The sequence below is a fragment of the Canis lupus genome, chromosome 8 (genome assembly GCF_011100685.1).
Source record: "Canis lupus familiaris isolate Mischka breed German Shepherd chromosome 8, alternate assembly UU_Cfam_GSD_1.0, whole genome shotgun sequence".
In the NCBI taxonomy this organism is placed as follows: Eukaryota; Metazoa; Chordata; class Mammalia; order Carnivora; family Canidae; genus Canis; species Canis lupus.
In genome coordinates, this window is record NC_049229.1 from 2,415,289 (window position 1) to 2,435,631 (window position 20,343).

General features: G+C 40.6%; 1 pseudogene and 1 gene segment (V, D, J or C); one reads left to right on the forward strand and one right to left on the reverse strand.

Annotated features, from left to right (window-relative positions):
- Window positions 1-2,422: 2,422 nt before the first annotated feature.
- On the reverse strand, window positions 2,423-4,047 carry LOC119875831 (annotated as a pseudogene).
- A 12,413-nt stretch (window positions 4,048-16,460) lies between these two features.
- LOC119875827 lies at window positions 16,461-17,372 on the forward strand. The segment is given in 2 exon segments: window positions 16,461-16,897; window positions 17,023-17,372. Coding segments are annotated over 2 exon segments (381 nt in total).
- The last annotated feature ends 2,971 nt before the right edge of the window (window positions 17,373-20,343 follow it).

Here is a 20,343-nt window from a genome sequence, read left to right on the forward strand (position 1 = left end):
TTTGCTTTTTATTTATCTTTCACATTAAAAATTTCCAATATTCTTTCTTTTTTCCTGCCTTAGCTAAAATAGTTTATAAACTGTTCATTTTTCAGTTTTTCTTTTTCAAGTTTCCTATTTTTACAATTACATCTAGTACCTATTTTCTTCATTTTTGACTTCCTTTCAAGTATTCAATTTAATTTTTGTAGATATATAAGTTTGGGTTTTTTTTGTTTTTGTTTTGTTTTGTTTTATAATTTTGTAATTTAGTATCTTCTAAGATATAGATGAAAATACACTCAGAACCAGTTGGAAAAGTATATAGGTGTACTCTGTGATATTATGTTTTCTCTTCCTTCCCATTCTGCACACCTATTTTGTCTCCTTGTTTTTGTGATTGTTGTTGCTGTTGTTCTCTATAAATTTGCTTGTTTACATAAATCTGAATTGAGCACCTTCTCACATACGATCAAAATACACTCAGAACTAAGAGTATCACTGTCTTGGTCCACTCTGTGAGACAATACTCACTCTCCCCCACCACTCTTTTCCCCCCTTTTAAAATTTTTACTATTTAAAAAAATTTGTTTTCTACTTTCATAGTCTTCTGTTTCTTTTATTTTCTGGTACCTGACCTCTTCAGAATTGTCTAGGGGGTATTTTATTTAGATCATTGTTGATATTTTTGACTCTGCTTACTCATACAGCCATTCTCCACTGCACAAAATGACTAGAAGGGAGAATTCATCAGAAAAGAAAGAACCAAATTACTGGTGGCTTTTGAAGAAACATAAAAGACTGTATAGATTCTCTTACTCCCAAACTGAGATCTAATCAGGCCAAGTTTAACAGTCTAAACTGGATGCTCTAACAGCTAGGCTTAATGAGGCAGAAGAGAGTGAGTGACATAGAAGACAAGTTGATGGTAAGGAAGGTTGATGGTAAGGAAGGAAACTGAGGGAAATAGAGCCCACAAATAATTCCCACTTAATCTGGGAATTAAGTGATAGTTTGAGAAAGAATAATATTCATCTTATGGCGATTCCAGAGGATGTGGAGAGAAATTATGTTTCAACAAATCATAGCTGAGAACTTCCTTAATTTGCGGAAGTAATAGCAGCAATGTCCACAATAGCCAAACTGTGGAAGGAGCCTCGGTGTCCATCGAAACATGAATGGATAAAGATGTGGTCTATGTATACAATGGAATATTACTCAGCCATTAGAAACAACAAATACCCACCATTTGCTTGGACGTGGATGGAATTGGAGGGTATTATGCTGAGTGAAATAAGTCAATAGGAGAAGGACAAACATTATATGGTTTCATTCATTTGGGGACTATAAAAAAACAGTGAAAGAGAATAAGGGGAAAGGAGAAAAAATGAGTGGGAAATATCAGAGAGGGAGACAGAACATGAGAGACTCCTAACTCTGGTAAACGAACAAGGTGTGGTGGAAAGGGAGGTGGGCAGGGGGTGGGGGTGACTGGGTGACGGGCACTGAGGGGGGCACTTGATGCGATGAGCACTGGGTGTTATGCTATGTGTTGACAAATTGAACTCCAATAGAAAAAAATCTGGAGAATTAAAGAGGCATTCATGTCCAGGAGATAGAGAGGACCCCAGCCCCCAAGATCAACAGAAACTGAATAACACCTCGACATGTAATAGTGAAGTTTGAAAATTTCAGAGAGAATGAGAAAAACCTAAAAGCAGTGAGAGATAAGATATTCCTAACTTATATGGCAAGGAATATCATATTTTTTTCTAGGTAAATAATTTTTATGATCATTTAAAATTCTGTTTTAAACTTGCAACTTTAGTGATATATATTGAACACATTCAATAGTACAGAACACAATCCATTTAATCTTGAACACACTATATAACAAAACTACAGAAATGAGCACAAACCCCACCAACCAGTATGCTCCCTCATCAATTCTATAACTGCAATAAATTTAATACTGTAAACAAACACTGAACAAATCAGAGCACTGTGGAAAGAGCTCAGCAGCCCAAACAAGTCATACTATAATTTTTATGTGCTCAGAGAATAGTGAGGCAAATTGAATTCTTAGAACGTTACTTAAAAATAGGTTTTTAAAGACAAAGGTCCCAACTGATTCTTTTTTTTAATTTTATTTATTTATTTATTTATTTGTGATAGTCACAGAGAGATAGAGAGAGAGAAAGAGAGAGGCAGAGACACAGGCAGAGGGAGAAGCAGGCTCCATGCACCGGGAGCCCGATGTGGGATTCAATCCCGGGTCTCCAGGATCGCGCCCTGGGCCAAAGACAGGCGCTAAACCGCTGCGCCACCCAGGGATCCCCCAACTGATTCTTAATAACACACACAAAAGTTCAGCTGTCACAGACAGCAAATGTTGAATTTATGCACTGGAGTTTCCGGCAGCATCTGCACATTTAGAATAATTAAACCAAGTTGTCAAATCTAGGATGGATCATTCAAATCTGTATAGGACGGGACACAGCCATCCTTGGCTACTGCGTATGTGCTCACTGCTGCTTCTCAAATGCAAAAACCAAGTAAATACTTGTGGCTTCCCACTCTGATTTACTTAAGGTTCCCCAAGGTAACCTTACTTGACTGTTCTTCATGTACTCTGCTGCATGCTCATAGTCATCCACCTTCTCGGAGAGGCAGTTTGGAATTCTCATTTGCTGGATATGGCTCCAAGGCCTGCATTCGTTTTAACAGCATTTTATTTTCGTTGTGCTTAATCTTTTCCTCATAGAATTCCAGAAATGTCTTTTTGTAGACTAGTTTCATATTGTACTTCTTCGCCATTTCATTTAGCAATGGAAAATAGACCAGGAATTCAGGGACATCCACAACACCTTCCAAGTTGAAGTCACATTTGCAGCCAAATAAAGGATAATCTCCTTTCTTCTGAAACTTCACAGTATATATCTCATTCCCAAAATATTCTGTTTCTGAAGCTTCAAGGTGTCTTATCAGTTCAAAGCTATTGGGAGTGGTACCAATAAAATAGCCTCCAGGGCTCAGTCTCTCACAGGCATTTCTGAGCATCATGTCAGCCTGCTCATAGGATTCAAATGAATAATGACAGACAAACTGACAACTACAGATGTCAAAGCATGTTTCGGCGTCACGAAATTTGTTAATCAAAAGTTCCTTTGAACAATCAGCAGTTACAAATTCTGCACTGAAAATATATTCATTATCACGACAATGATTTTTCATGTCCTCATACCGCTGCTGACACTGTTTGACAGAAACATCAGTGATATCCGTACAAACTACTTTGTTAATTCTTCCCTTTTTCCAATTGAGCAAATCTCCACCTTTACCCCATCCCAGGTCCAAAACAGTGATATCGCGTTGTTTTTTTTTTTTTTTTCTGTCGTACCTTTTCTAAAAATTCCCCAATGAGGACACTTTTCACCCAATTATTAAAGTTTCTTAGGTTAAAAATGCGACTTTGGCTACGCTTCTCCAAACCAACTTCCTGTAGTTCATTATAGTGGGCAGCCACTGCTGAACTGTGTCCTTCTTCTAAGTTTTTTTGCTTTTCAGGAACATCCTCAAGTTCTATTTTTCTCTTCTTCTAGTGCCATCTCCAGTAGAAGGTTCATCCTTTGGAAAATCATCAGTTTCCATTCTTCTTTTCCTTGAAATGCCCTCATCATCATCAAAATCTTTTTCCTCTGGGACAATTTCAGCATCAAGTTTTCTTTTCTTGGTTGGAGTATCTTCCCCACCACTAGAACTTTCCTTTATAAGATCATCTTCAAATCCATTTTTCTCTTTTTTGGTGTGTCTGCTTGTCCCCAGACAGGAGCCTTTTCAGAAAGTCGAGTCCCAGGAGTGGTTGTGTTTTCATTAATACTGAATGAAGACTTTGTTTCCAAATCTTTTGATGCTTTTGCCTCTTCGAGAGAGAGCTTTTCACACTCTTCTGCTTTTGCAGAATTTTCCATTTTTGATTACTTAAGTAGGTGGCAAAACTTCATGAACTAAGGTAAGTGGAACTGCTGGGTGTTTCTTCTGGCCTAGTGACACCACGCAGGCGGCCACGGCTCTCAAGGAATATCATATTAATAACAGACTTATCAACAGAGCCAAGGCAAGCCACAAAGCGCTGGTATGTTATATTCAGGGGCCTGAATGAGAAGAGCATGCAGCCAAGAATACTTTCTCCAGCAAGGCTATGATTCAGAATAGAAGGAGAGATAAAGAGCTTTCAGGATGAAGAGAAACTGAAAGAATATGTGATCACCAAAGCACCTCTCCAAGAAATATTAAGGGTGACTCTGTAAGCAAAGAGGGAACCCATAGAAACAATCTGAACAGGGATCCGTGGGTGGCTCAGTGGTTTAGCACCTGCCTTAGCTAAGGGCTTGATCCTGGAGTCCCAGAATCGAGTCCCGCATCAAGCTCCCCCCATGGAGCCTGATTCTCCCTCTGCCTGTGTCTGTGCCTCTCATGAATAAATGAATTTTAAAAATCTTAAGAAAAAGAAACAGTGTGCACAAGCAGTGACTGAATAGGTAACACTATGACACTAAATTGATATTCATATCTTACAGTAGTTACTCTGAACATGAATGGGCTAAATGATCCTGTCAAAAGATACAGAGTATCAGACGGGATAAAAAGCTTATGTATATGCTGTCTACAAGAGACTCATTTTAGACCTAAGGACACCTTCATATTGAGGGGGTTGGAGAACCATTTACCATTCAAATGGACCTCAAAAAAAAAAAAAAGCTGGGGTAGCAATCCACACATCAGAGAAATTAAAGTTTATCCCAAAGTTTGTAATAAGATATGAGGAGGGATAGTATATCATAATTAAAGGGTCTGTCCTTTAATAAGAAGGCTAAAAATTATGAATATTTATGCCCCTAATGTGGGAGCAGCCAAGAATATCAACCAATTAATAATCAAAATAAAGGGATACTTAAATAATAATTAATAGAGACTTCAACAAGGCACTCTCAGCAAAGAACAGATCTTCTAAGCAGAAGATCAGCAAAGAAACAAGGGCTTTGAGTGACTCACACAACCAATTGGATTTCATATATGCAAACAGAACATTCTGCCCTAATGCAATATAATACATATTCTTCTCAACTGTACACGGAATTTTCTCCAGAATAGACCACATCATGGGTCACAAATCAGGTCTCAACCTATATCAAAAGATGGGGATTGTCCCCTGCATATTTTGACCTTAATGCTTTGAAACTAGAACTCGATCACAAGAAGAAAGTTGTAAGGAAGTCAAACACTTGGAAGTTAAAGTGCATCCTACTAAAAGATGAAAGGGTCAACCAGGAAATTAGAGAAGAAGTAAAAGATTCATGGAAATTAACGAAAATGAAAATACAACTGTTCAAAATCTTTGAGATACAGCAAAAGCGGTCCTAAGAGGGAAATACCTCAATACAAGCCTCCCTCAAAAAACTGAGAAATCTCAAATATACAGCTAACCCTACACCTAAAGGAACTGGAGAAAGATCAACAAATAAAGCCTCAGTCAAGCAGAAGAAGAGAGATAATAAAGATTTGAGCAGAACTCAATGAAATAGAAACCAGAAGAAGTGTAGAACATATCAATGAAACCAGGGACTGATTCATTGAAAGAATTAATAAGATAGATGAATCCCTAGCCAGACTTATTAAAAAGAAAAGGGAAGAGACTCAACTTAAAAAATCATGAATGAAAAAAGAGAGAGCGCAACCAATACCAAGGAAATACAAACAATTTTAAAAATGTTTTATAAGCTACTATATATGTCAGCCAATTAGGCAATCTGGAAGAAATGAGTATATTGCTAGACATCTTCAAATTACCAAAAGTAAAACAAGAAGAAATAGAATACAGTCCAAAAAGCAGCGAGGAAATTGAACCAGTCATCAAAAACCTCCCAGGACACAAAAGTCCAGAGCCAGATGGCTTTCCAGGGGAATTCTTCAAACATTTAAAGAAGAAATAATATTTATTCTACTAAAGCTATTCCAAAGGACAGATGGAAAGAATGCTTCCCAAGTTGTCCTATGAGACCAGCAATACCTTGACCCCAGAACTAGACTAAGACCCCATCAAAAAGAATAATTACGGACCAATATCCCTGATGAGCATGGATGCAAAAATTTCCACCAAGATAGTAGCCAACTGGATGGAAAGTACATCAAGAGGATTATTCACCAGGACCAAATGAGATTTATCCCTGAGGTGCAAGAGTGGTTCACCAGTCCTAAAACAGTCAATGTGATAATCATATCAATAAAAGACAAGAACCATATAATCCTCTCAATAGATGCAGAGAAAGCATTTGACAAAATACAGCATCCGTTCCTGACAAAACTCTTCAAAGTGTAGGGATAGAAGGGACATATCTCAGTATCGTTAAAGCCACCTATGAAAAGCCCACAGTGAATATCACTCTCAAGGGGGAAAAACTGAGAGCCCTTTCCCTTAGGTCAGGAACATGACAGGGATACCCACTCTCACCACATAGCACATGAAAAGTAATGAAAGGCATTCAAATTGGCAAAGAAGAGGTCAAAATCTCCTTCTTTGCGATGACATGATACAGTATCTGGAAAATCCAAAAGACTCCACCCCAAGATTGCTAGAACTCATACGGCAATTTAGCAATGTTGCAGGATTAAAATTAATGCACAGAAATTGGTTGCATTTTTATACACTAATAATGAGACTGAAGAAAGAAAAATTAGGGAATAAATTACATTTATAATTGTACCCCAAACTGTGAGATAACTAGAAATAAACGCAATCAAAGAGGTAAAGGATCTATGCTCTAAAAAGTACAGAACACTCATGGAACAAATCAAGGAAGAAGTAAAGAGATGGAAAGACATTCCATGAACTGGAGGGTATTATGCTGAGTGAAGTAAGTCAGTCAGAGAAGAACAATCATCATATTGTGTCACTCATATGAGGAATATAAGAATTAGTGAAAGGGATTAAAAGGGAAAGAAGGGAAACTGAGTGGGGAAAATTAGAGGGGGTGACAAACCATGAGAGACTCCTAACTTAGGGAAATGAACACAGAGTAGTAGGAGGGCAGGTGGGCGAGGGGATGGGGTAGCTCGGTGATGAGTATTGAGGAGGGCACTTGATGGGATGAGCATTGGGTGTTATACTATATGTAGGCAAATTAAATTTAAGTAAAATAAAACATACACAAATGTTCATAGCAGCTTTATTTTATTAACAGTCACCCTGGGGCTAGTAGACATGGTCATCAATAGATGAATAAACTCCTTGTTTTATAGGCATAGGATGGGATACTACACTGCAATAAAAGGAACAAAGTCGTGATAATTATGACTATGGAAGGATCTCAAAATAAGTGTGCTGAGAAGAAGCCAAACCAAAGAGTGCATGTGATTCCGTTTATACAAAATTATAAAACATGCAAACTAATTCATAACAAAAAGGTTCCCTGGAAATGGGTGTATTGATGGTTGAGAGAAGGATGACAAAGAGATTAAGAAGAAAAATTTGTGGTGATACATATGTTCATTATCTGGATGCGGTGATGGCTTCACAAGTGGATACACACAGCACATCTTATAGTATCGTTCAATTTGGTGCAGTTTTTTTTGAAACTACAATTTTTAAAGTTATACACGATGTCTTCCTGCATCTATGTACTATTTTGTTTATTTTCAACCATCATGATTCCAACCCTTTTCACATTGTCCTTGCATATCTGAATAGAAGTTTGTAGGTGCTTGTCCAAAATTCCTTTGTAGCATAGATTTGAGGCAGGTTTCTGACAATATTTGGAAGGTGGAGGGGAAGCGAAGAGATACCTGACCTAAAACAGGATCCAAGCCTAAATTTCTTACTCCTCTCTGCATCTGGGAAACCGTTACACTATGTTGGCTCTGAACTCATAAAGTTCTTGACCTGAATGTGTGGGGAGTCACCTCCAGGAAACAGCTGCGCTAAGCTTCTGAATGTGTCCAGGAATAAATGTTTACAGGACTTTATGAAAGTTCTGTAAGTCTCCAACTTTTTCTTAATAATCCTGATTTCTTCCCTTGTGGGGAAAATTATTTGATTAATATTTGGCAACAGATTAAAAAAATCATCCATGGATGATGTTTCTTGTGTCTAGAATTCCTACTTTTCACTTTTAAATGATACTGAAACTTAGGAATAGTTGAATATGAAAACATTTGGATATAGAATGCAGTTATTTTCTTCAGAAAAACTTATTAAAAAGATATATTATTATTATTATTGGTTTTATTTTAGAACCACTTAAATACTGTATTTCAAGTAAAGGCATTTGTTCATACTTTGTGTAACTTAACAAACAATTAGTGAATACTTAAAAAATGACGGTCACTATTCTCAGTTTAGGAGTATGGTGCCAAAATACACAGAATCAATCAGCAATTTCTTTTCTTCTTATTACCTTTTCTGTAATCAACCCTGACCACTTTTCTGACAGACGGTGCATTATAGGCTAGCCAACATGGGTATATGAGAATATTATAAAGTACTGTTGTGAAATGCTTTAGTACACGGTTACCCTGTCAGCTACCAAATCCCCCGGGATGATGTGTTACGGAACTTCCATACCAGGGAGTGTCTGAAGAACAAAATGGACTTGAGAGGTTAGGCTGTTGTTTTTCAGAGTTCCAAGTGCCACCTGAAGCCTGACATGGGCCTCAGAAGTCAGGGATCAAACAAGGTTGGGGAGTTTGGGAGGACCCTGACCAACATAGTTCATTCAGTGCCTGTCCACCAGGGGGTGCAGCTTCCTACCACAAACACTACCCTGGGTGAAATGAGGGCTTCCCCTGATCATTTCCCTCACACCACGTTTCTTCACGTTGAAGAGTGATGAACATTATTTAGGTGACACTCCAGAGATGAAGTGTCCTCCAGGCTTTGTGATGGCCCTATTCTTCATGGTTGGTAAGTAAAATGTCTCTTAAAATTTAAATTTAATTTTTTCCACTATGTCGGCAAAACTGAATTTAAGTATTATTTTCTCTAAGAGCTTCATGCCCAAGCTGACACAGATCTCTTTTCTTTTTCCCCCAGGACAAACCCATGGAGACTCAGTGAACCAGACGGAAGGCCAAGTGACCCTCTCAGAAGAGGCCTTCCTGACTATGAACTGTACTTTCTCAACATCATGGTCACCCAGTCTATTCTGGTATGTCCAGTATCTGGGAGAAGGTCCAAAGCTTCTCCTGAAAGCCTTGACAAACAAGGCAAAGGGAAGCAACAAAGGTTTTGAAGCCACCTTGGACAGTTCATCCAAATCTTTCCACTTGAAGAAAGGCTCAGTGGAAATGTCAGACTCAGCTGTGTACTACTGTGCCATGAGTGACACAGTGATAGGGACTGCAGGGGGAGCTGGGTGCAAACTCTGAGCAGAGCAGGGCCTGGATGCTGAGCCTCTCTGACTGATCCACTGGGGTCTCACGCAGTCTGTGGTTGTCTCTCGGTGTCTGGTTGATACAAAGTCAGACAAATGGCTGGAGCTTAGGACCGGAAGTGACATTGCACAACATCAACTGTTCATTAGTGACATTTAAAATACTTTGGTGCCAAGAGTTCCTCACCCAGGGTGTAAGCAATTTCAAGATAAATCCATGTAACTATGAGGTGGCACCTGCCTGATACTTGCTGTGAGAATCCAGCCCCACAAGTGTGTCAGACAGGCCTGGTGGGTATTACTGTGCCTTATGACACTTTTACACAGACACAGTGTGCCTGAGAAGGTGGCATCTGCCCAGTGTCTTCCTGATGGAGGTTGATGGGAGAGGTGATGGGAGAGCTTTAGCCTCCAACCAGGTTTTAGTGGAGAAAGAAGGGAAGGGAAGAAAGGAGGAGGAACACATGTACCTAAGCAAGGAAGAGAGAGGCCCTGGGCCTTTGCTTTTTCCTTCAGGATCTAGTATTGCCCAGACGGGAACTGAAGCCCAAGCAGCAAAGTCAGTGCCGGAGAAGGGGGCTGTCATCCTGGAATGCACATATAACACCAGTGAACTCCGTTAAAGTCTATTGTGGTACAAGCAGCTCAGTAGTGAGGTGGTGATGTTCCTTATCCATCAAGAATCTTACAGCCAGCAAAATGCCACAAATGTCGCTACTCACTACTGTCGCTACTCGCATTTTCAGAAGACAAGAAAATCCATCCAACTCGTCATCTACACTTCAGAGCTCGCGGACTCCGCAATGTATTCCTGTGCACTGAGGGAGCCCACAGTGAGTGGCACCTTGGAGGGAGGTGTACCCAAGCCCCACAGCTCTTGTTGATGCCTGCTCCTGCTGTAGGGCCCAGGGCAGGGATTTGCCATCCCAGACAGGATGAGGCTAAGGTTGTGGCAGCACAGGCGCAGGGCTAGAGGGAAATTCTCACTCTCAGAAAACACCTCTCCAGTTAAGAGTTATCCTGCATCCAAAAGATCCCTGTAAATTTGTGTTGAAATTGTTATCGAAGACTAGAATAACCACAGTAAACATGTTGCCATTTTGCAATTAGATTCAGCTAGAAGATTTGGCTAAGGAAATTTAGAAATCTTGACTCAAAAATCAGTAATAATGTGTGTGAATTGTTGGATTTTCAGATAAATTTGTTCACTACAATTCATTGAGGATATCTTTGATACAGGCATCGTTAGAATAAGAAAGGCCATGAATTATCTGTGTGGTTTCCTTTTTTTGTTTTATATCATGCTGTTTCGTACCATTTAGAGATTTAGTTTGATTAGATTTATTTATTGCGAGTACTAAATCGTACTCTCATTTAGTTTCAAGAGACCTGCTCTGTGACGTAATTTGTACTAGTGTCCATTCCATCTTATTAACACATCTCTCTAGCCTAGATGTGCTCAGGTTGCATATAGGAGGTTTAACTGCGGGTATCCCTGGGTGGTGCAGTGGTTTTGCGCCTGCCTTTGGCCCAGGGCGCGATCCTGGAGACCCGGGATCGAATCCCACGTTGGGCTCCCTGCATGGAGCCTGCTTCTCGCTCTGCCTGTGTCTCTGCCTCTCTCTCTCTCTGTGACTATCATTTAAATAAATAAAATGAATTTAAATTTATCATTTAAATAAATAAAATCTTTAAAAAAATTCTTTAAAAAAAAAGGAGTTTAACTGCTTCTCCCCAGTCTTATCCACAAAAGATCAGAATTAGGAGCTCTTAGGGGTACATGGTGAAGGAGCAGAGTGTGAATTGTCCTCTTTGTGTGTTCCTGCCCCTCAACACTCCTTCAAGAACATTTTTTGCCTCATGTGGCTCAGTGTCTACACTCTCGAGCCCTCCTTGTTTGATCTTTTTTTGCCACATTTTCCCCACTTTCCTCTTCCCACCTCTAACTGCATGTCCCTTGTGCCTTCAAGTTTGAATGGTAACGGATGATTGATAAGACCAACGTCTTGCATTCTAACACCCTCTTATGTTTGCTAAAAAGGCAGATGTGTAGAGTAGAATCTTAAGAAGAATCTCTTGATGGGTTCTAAGTACAAAATTTTACCATTTTAACTTACGTTTTTACTATTTACATTTCTTTGACATGTACAGTGGTATCAAATACATTTACGTTGTTGTTCAGCCAGCACCTCCATCCATTCCTAGAATTCGTTTCACCTTGAAAAATTGTATATTTTACCCATTAAACAATAACTCTCCATTATTGCATCCCTCCATTCCTTGGAAAGTATCAATCTCCTTTCTTGTTCCATGAGATTCACTGCTTCAGATACTTCAAAGAATTGGAATTATTCAGCATTGGTCATTTTGTGACATTTCATTTGACATAATGCCCTCAGTGTTCATCCATGTTGCAGCATGTAACAGAATTTCTTTTTTTTAAGGTCGAATAATATTCCAGTGCTTTACAGAGTACATTTTGTTTATCTATGTCTATCTGTGGATGGACATTTGGGTTGCTTCCACCATTTGGTAGAAATTGGAATTTATAATCATCTCAATAATTCAGATATATAGACAAATTCTTTCCATTTCTGAGTTGACTCATGAGATTGGATTCCTGGATGATAAGGCAATTCTATTTCAGATTTTTTTTTATTTATTTTTTATTTTTTATTTTTTATTTTTTTTATTGGTGTTCAATTTACTAACATACAGAATAACACCCAGTGCCCGTCACCCATTCACTCCCACCCCCCGCCCTCCTCCCCTTCCACCACCCCTAGTTCGTTTCCCAGAGTTAGCAGTCTTTACGTTCTGTCTCCCTTTCTGATATTACCCACACATTTCTTCTCCCTTCCCTTATATTCCCATTCACTATTATTTATATTCCCCAAATGAATGAGAACATATAATGTTTGTCCTTCTCCGACTGACTTACTTCACTCAGCATAATACTCTCCAGTTCCATCCATGTTGAAGCAAATGGTGGGTATTTGTCATTTCTAATAGCTGAGTAATATTCCATTGTATACATAAACCACATCTTCTTTATCCATTCATCTTTCGATGGACACCGAGGCTCCTTCCACAGTTTGGCTATCGTGGCCATTGCTGCTATAAACATCGGGGTGCAGGTGTCCCGGGGTTTCATTGCATTTGTATCTTTGGGGTAAATCCCCAACAGTGCAATTGCTGGGTCGTAGGGCAGGTCTATTTTTAACTGTTTGAGGAACCTCCACACAGTTTTCCAGAGTGGCTGCACCAGTTCACATTCCCACCAACAGTGTAAGAGGGTTCCCTTTTCTCCGCATCCTCTCCAACATTTGTTGTTTCCTGCCTTGTTAATTTTCCCCATTCTCACTGGTGTGAGGTGGTATCTCATTGTGGTTTTGATTTGTATTTCCCTGACGGCAAGTGATGCAGAGCATTTTCTCATATGCATGTTGGCCATGTCTATGTCTTCCTCTGTGAGATTTCTTTTCATGTCTTTTGCCCATTTCATGATTGGATTGTTTGTTTCTTTGGTGTTGAGTTTAATAAGTTCTTTATAGATCTTGGAAACTAGCCCTTTATCTGATATGTCATTTGCAAATATCTTCTCCCATTCTGTAGGTTGTCTTTGAGTTTTGTTGACTGTATCCTTTGCTGTGCAAAAGCTTCTTATCTTGAGGAAGTCCCAATAGTTCATTTTTGCTTTTGTTTCTTTTGCCTTCGTGGATGTATCTTGCAAGAAGTTACTATGGCCGAGTTCAAAAAGGGTGTTGCCTGTGTTCTTCTCTAGGATTTTGATGGAATCTTGTCTCACATTTAGATCTTTCATCCATTTTGAGTTTATTTTTGTGTATGGTGAAAGAGAGTGGTCTAGTTTCATTCTTCTCCATGTGGATGTCCAATTTTCCCAGCACCATTTATTGAAGAGACTGTCTTTCTTCCAATGGATAGTCTTTCCTCCTTTATCGAATATTAGTTGACCATAAAGTTCAGGGTCCACTTCTGGGTTCTCTGTTCTGTTCCATTGATCTATGTGTCTGTTTTTGTGCCAGTACCACACTGTCTTGATGACCACGGCTTTGTAGTACAACCTGAAATCTGGCATTGTGATGCCCCCAGATATGGTTTTCTTTTTTTTTTTTTATTGGTGTTCAATTTACTAACATACAGAATAACACCCAGTGCCCGTCACCCATTCACTCCCACCCCCTGCCCTCCTCCCCTTCTACCACCCCTAGTTCGTTTCCCAGAGTTAGCAGTCTTTACGTTCTGTCTCCTTTTCTGATATTTCCCACCCATTTCTTCTCCCTTCCCTTATTTTCCCTTTCACTATTATTTATATTCCCCAAATGAATGAGAACATATAATGTTTGTCCTTCTCCGACTGACTTACTTCACTCAGCATAATACCCTCCAGTTCCATCCACGTTGAAGCAAATGGTGGGTATTTGTCATTTCTAATAGCTGAGTAATATTCCATTGTATACATAAACCACATCTTCTTTATCCATTCATCTTTCGTTGGACACCGAGGCTCCTTCCACAGTTTGGCTATCGTGGCCATTGCTGCTAGAAACATCGGGGTGCAGGTTTTCTTTTTTAAAATTCCCCTGGCTATTCGGGGTCTTTACTGATTCCACAGAAATCTTAAAATAATTTGTTCTAACTCTCTGAGGAAAGTCCATGGTATTTTGATAGGGATTGCGTTAAACGTGTATATTGCCCTGGGTAACATTGACATTTTCACAATATTAATTCTGCCAATCCATGAGCATGGAATATTTTTCCATCTCTTTGTGTCTTCCTCAAATTCTTTCAGAAGTGTTCTATAGTTTTGAGGGTATAGATCCTTTACATCTTTGGTTAGGTTTATTCCTAGGTATCTTATGCTTTTGGGTGCAATTGTAAATGGGATTGACTCCTTAATTTTTCTTTCTTCAGTCGCATTGTTAGTGTATAGAAATGCCATTGATTTCTGGGCATTGATTTTGTATCCTGCCACGCTTCCAAATTGCTGTATGAGTTCTAGCAATCTTGGGGTGGAGACTTTTGGGTTTTCTATGTAGAGTATCATGTCATCGGCGAAGAGGGAGAGTTTGACTTCTTCTTTGCCAATTTGAATGCCTTTAATGTCTTTTTGTTGTCTGATTGCTGAGGCTAGGACTTCCAGTACTATGTTGAACAGCAGAGGTGAGAGTGGACATCCCTGTCTTGTTCCTGATCTTAGGGGAAAGATTCCCAGTGCTTCCCCATTGAGAATGATATTTGCTGTGGGCTTTTCATAGATGGCTTTTAAGATGTCGCCAACACGCACATGAGAAAATGCTCTGCATCACTTGCCATCAGGGAAATACAAATCAAAACCACAATGAGATACCACCTCACACCAGTGAGAATGGGGAAAATTAACAAGGCAGGAAACAACAAATGTTGGAGAGGATGCGGAGAAAAGGGAACCCTCTTACACTGTTGGTGGGAATGTGAACTGGTGCAGCCACTCTGGAAAACTGTGTGGAGGTTCCTCAAACAGTTAAAAATAGACCTGCCCTACGACCCAGCAATTGCACTGTTGGGGATTTACCCCAAAGATACAAATGCAATGAAACGCCGGGACACCTGCACCCCAATGTTTATAGCAGCAATGGCCACGATAGGCAAACTGTGGAAGGAGCCTCGGTGTCCAACGAAAGATGAATGGATAAAGAAGATGTGGTTATGTATACAATGGAATATTACTCAGCTATTAGAAATGACAAATACCCACCATTTGCTTCAACGTGGATGGAACTGGAGGGTATTATGCTGAGTGAAGTAAGTCAGTCGGAGAAGGACAAACATTATATGTTCTCATTCATTTGGGGAATATAAATAATAGTGAAAGGGAATATAAGGGAAGGGGGAAGAAATGTGTGGGAAATATCAGAAAGGGAGACAGAACGTAAAGACTGCTAACTCTGGGAAACGATCTAGGGGTGGTGGAAGGGGAGGAGGGCGGGCGGTGGGAGTGAATGGGTGACGGGCACTGGGTGTTATTCTGTATGTTAGTAAATTGAACACTAATAAAAAATAAATTAAAAAAAAAAGAAAGACACGGAGACAAAGGCAGAGACACACGCAGACGGAGAAGCAGTTCCTCACAGGGAGCTGGATGCGGGACTTGATCCTAGGCCTCTGGGGTCACGTCATGAGCCGAAAGCAGATGCTCAACCGCATTGCCACCCATGTGTCCCAAAAAGGAAAAGTTTTTGATTAAAGTTTGGCAACAAAATGTGGTGGATGGTAATAGAAAGCATACTTGAGGCTAAAATCTGTTGAGTGTAGCATTCGTATTGTGGCTTGATTCACATATGTAGGTTTCCTGAGGTTGGAGTCAACAAAACAGTGAGATTATAAGCTAAGAATCTCAGATGGCTCCTCGGTGGCTCCAACAGCTAAGTATCAACTCTTGCATTTGGCTCGAGTTAGGATCTCAGGGCTGTGAGACTGAGCTCCGTGTCATGCTCTGTGCTCAGCCAGAAGGAGCGCTCAGACAATAGATCTTTCCCTCTCCCTTTCCCTCTACCCCTCTGCCCTGCTCTTGCTCTTGCACTGTCTCTCTCTCTAAATAAATGAAATAAATCTTTAATGAAAAGAAGGATTTCAGATCATTAAGGACTTGACAACTTTATTTATAATGATTCTTCTGTCTAGAGTTCATATTTTCCATTTGTTAAAGATTATACGAATCAGAAATATTTGCCTATTGAAACAGTTGACTATAAAGCAGTGTGACATTTGTTTTGAGAACCTTTATCAAAAGATAGGATTCCATACAGCTGTTAAAATTTTCCAACGAAGTATATGGCTTTCAGGAAAAAGCCATTTGTTCATTTCTGTTTAACAAATACTTAGTGAGTGCTTCAATAAGGACAGTCACTATTCTTAATTTTAAGCTACAGTGCCAAAAAAAAATACAGAATCACTCAGCAATGACTTGTCTCCTTATCACTTTTTCTGTATTTGACCTCCACCCTGTTCTGGCAGTCAGGGGATTTCTCGCCGGCCCACATGGACACACGAGACTATAAAGTACTCTAGTAAAATTATTTAGAAGATTGCTAATCCTCTCAGCTACAGAAATGCCCTGGGATGCCATGTTAAAGAACTTCCATATCATGCAATGTCTGAAGAACAAAGTAGACCTGAGAGGTTAGTACTGCTGCTGTTCAGAGTTCCAAGTGCCACCTGAAGCCTGACATGTGCCTCATGAAGTCAGGGATGAAACAGGCTGTTGAGTTTGGGCGGATTCTGGCCAGCATGCACTCATGTCAGCCGCTGTCCACCAGGGGGTGCAGCTTCCCACCACGTTCTGATTTCCTGGGGAATGTGGGTTTTCACTGATCATTTCTCCGTGACTTGAACATTTCTTCATGTTAAGAAGGAGAAACATTATCTAGGTGACGCTCCAGACATGAAGTGTGCTCCAGGGGTCGTGACTGTACTGCTCTTACTGCTTGGTAAGTGAAATGCCTCTTACAATTTGGATTCTTGTTTTCCATTGTGTCGTCAAAACCTTTAACTATAATTTTATTTAAGAGCTTCATGCCCAAGGTGACACAGGTCTCTTTTCTTTTTCCCCCAGGACAAACCCATGGAGACTCAGTGAACCAGACGGAAGGCCAAGTGATCCTCTCAGAAGAGGCTTTCCTATCTATAAACTGTACCTACTCAACAACAGGATCCCCCACTCTATTCTGGTATGTCCAGTATCTGGGAGAAGGTCCACAGCTCCTCCTGAAAGCATTAAGAGACAAGGAAAAGGGAAGCAGCAAAGGTTTTGAAGCCACCTTGGACAAAACATCCAGATCCTTCCACTTGAAGAAAGGCTCAGTGCAACTGTCAGACTCAGCTGTGTACTACTGTGCCCTGAGAGACACAGTGATAGGGACTGCAGGGGGAGCTGGGTGCAAACTCTGAGCAGAGCAGGGCCTGGATGCCGAGCCTCTCTGACTGATCCACTCTGGTTCCAGCACAGTCTGTGGTTTTTGTCTCTCAGTGTTTGGTTGATGCAAAGTCATATAAATGGATGGAACATAGGACCCAAGTAACACCTTCAACCCCAGTTGTTTTTTAGTGACATTTAAAATAGTTTGATGCCAAGAGTTCCTCCGCCAGGGTGTAAGAAATTTCAAGATAAATCCATGTAACAATGAGGTAGCACCTGCGTGATTCTTGCTGTGAGAGTCCAGCCGCACAAGTTGATCAGACAACCCTGGTGGGTAGTACTGTGCCTTTGACACTTTTCGTAAGACAAGGTGTGCCCAAGATCGTGGCTTCTGCCCATTGTCTTCCTGATGGAGTATGACGAGAGAGGTGATGGGAGAGCTAGAGCTCCCAAACTCAGTTTTAGTAAAGAAAGAAGGGAAGGGAAGAAAGGAATAGGAACAGGAAGAAAGAGGCCAGGGACTTCTGCCCTGCTTTCTTCTCTGGGATATCAGATGGTAGACACAGGCTGGTGTTCAAAATGAAGGCATGGGGGCAGAAACAGAATCATGAAAGGGTTCATGTCCTGGCCACTAAAATAGATCAGTTGGCTCTCTGGCTAGGAACTGAAGGGAGACTGCTCTCGGTGCCCAGGAAATATGGTGAGAGAAAATATTCTTACACTGCTATTTCCTGACAATATAAATCAATAGATGACACAGAGAGGGAATGATACATATTTCTGTAAGTCCTGGTTGCAACCTCTCACAGAGGGCCACAAATCATGGGATTGGGAGAACGTATGGGAGTAAGTGAAATTGTGTGAAGAATAATAGAAAAGCAAGGTGTGCATTGCATTGCCAGACTTTGCCAATGATTTTGCAATCTTCTTCTTGTAAAAATATTTTTAAAATATTTACTTATTTTATTTTATTTTTAATTTTATTATTATTTATTTGTGATAGTCATACAGAGAGAGTCTCTCTCTCTTTCTGTGTGACTATCATAAATAAATAAAAATTAAAAAAAAATTTCCCAACAAACTTTACTACACCCCTTGCTGAATACCAAAGCCCCAGAGAGTCCAAAGCAGGCACAGGCACAGCAGGTGGTCCTGCCAACAGCTCACTTCACACACAGCCTGCTGTGATCCAGAACCTCCATCCAAGTACTAACCAGGCCCGACCCTGCTTAGCTTCCGAGATCAGACGAGATCGGGCGCGTTCAGGGTGGTATGGCCGTAGACTGTGATCCAGAACCTGAGCCTGCACGTGTTCCTGCCTGTGTCCTGCTGCCCTATGTATAGCGTCTGCTCAGGCACCTATTCCTCCCACTTCTGGGACTCACTCATTAAAGACAAGTACGAAGATAAAATCATTAGGAATTTCAACACATTCTTAGGATTTCACAGCATTCAATGAAGGGCAGGGGTCCTTGGGAGAGTTGCGGGCTCTGTGACTGTCAGGTCACATATTCGAGAAGCTACCTCTGCTCCCAGCTACTGCGAGTCTGTCCAGCTACCTCCATCTGATTTTTCAGGGTCTCAGTCCTTCCTACCAATGTCCTGCATGAACATAAAAACCGGCACAGGCTGGAATTCAATTTCTGCTGTAATTGGACCACATGATAGGTTCAACTTTGAGATTGGTCTCAGAAGTCTTTGTCTCTGGCTACAACAGAGAAGAGATTCCTCTGCACAGTCTTGGAAGCTTTCTGCTCCATTCCCAACCTGGGAATGATGTAGATAGTAGATTCATTCAAAACGTGAGGAAGAGCAATGCATTTTCATGGAACAGAATGAAAATCTCCACAAGCTCTTCTCCACAAGGGGCTCTTTAAAAATGCCTTAAAAGGATATACCGTGATTTCCACGTGCTCTTTGTCCAGGGAATTTTCAAGGCTGGTCTGTTTCTTTTTTATTTTAACACAGTCAAGGATGCCCAGGAGGCCTCATTTGTGGCTGACACAAACGTGCAACTATAGTGCCACGTTGAAACACAGGGTAACAGTTTCTTACACAACCAAACAGACTCCTACCATATGATCTAGCAGTGACAATCCTTGGGGTTTACCCAAAGAGCTGGAAACGTCTGTCTACACAACAACTTGCACACAACTGTTTATAGCAGCTTTAGTCACAATTGCCAAAATAGAGAAGCCAGGAAGATGTCTTTCAGTAGAAGAAAGGGTAAGGAAACTATTGTACAGCCAGACAAGGGTATTGTACTCAGTGCTGAAGAGAAATGAGCCATCAAGCCACGGAAAGACATGGAGGAGACTTACCTGCGTATTTTTAAGTGAGAGAAGCCAGTCTGAAAAGGCTACATTCTGTTTGCTACCTAGTATGTGACATTCTTGAGAAAGACAACACTGTGGAGACAGTAAAAAGATCATGGATTGCCAGGGGCTAGACAGAGGAAGGGAAGAACTTCCCTAAGGGAAGGAAAGTCTAATGGTGAGCAAAAGTCAAAAAGCTTAGTAATACACAACATTTGGGGGAAATTTTTTATTGTGTGCCTTTCAATTGCTCAAAAACCAACTTCCAATCTTCTGCTGGGTTGAGAAAGTGATCGTAGTTTCCTATGAAAGGCTGTGGAGTGCATGGCTGTTCTGTGACTTAGAAATATTCTCACTCAATCCACATATTTCACTTCCCTCCACTCCCATACCTTCAACACAGGCAAACACACACACACACACACACACACACACGCACACACATACATACCCACCAATGTGGGCAATACCATCTTCCTTATTATCTAAAAAACCATGGTGCTTCCCCCTGTCCCATTCTGGGGGCACAGCACACACTGAGGTGCTTCCACACTAGGCTCAAGTTTCTCCCAATCTAGTCCTTCATGCAAGTTTGCCTTTCACTATACACACCTCAACTCTAACATTGCTTGGCGTCACTGTGTGATGATAGCTTCTGTCATACTTCCTTTGGGTTTGCAAATTTCTGCCCTTTGAAGTATCT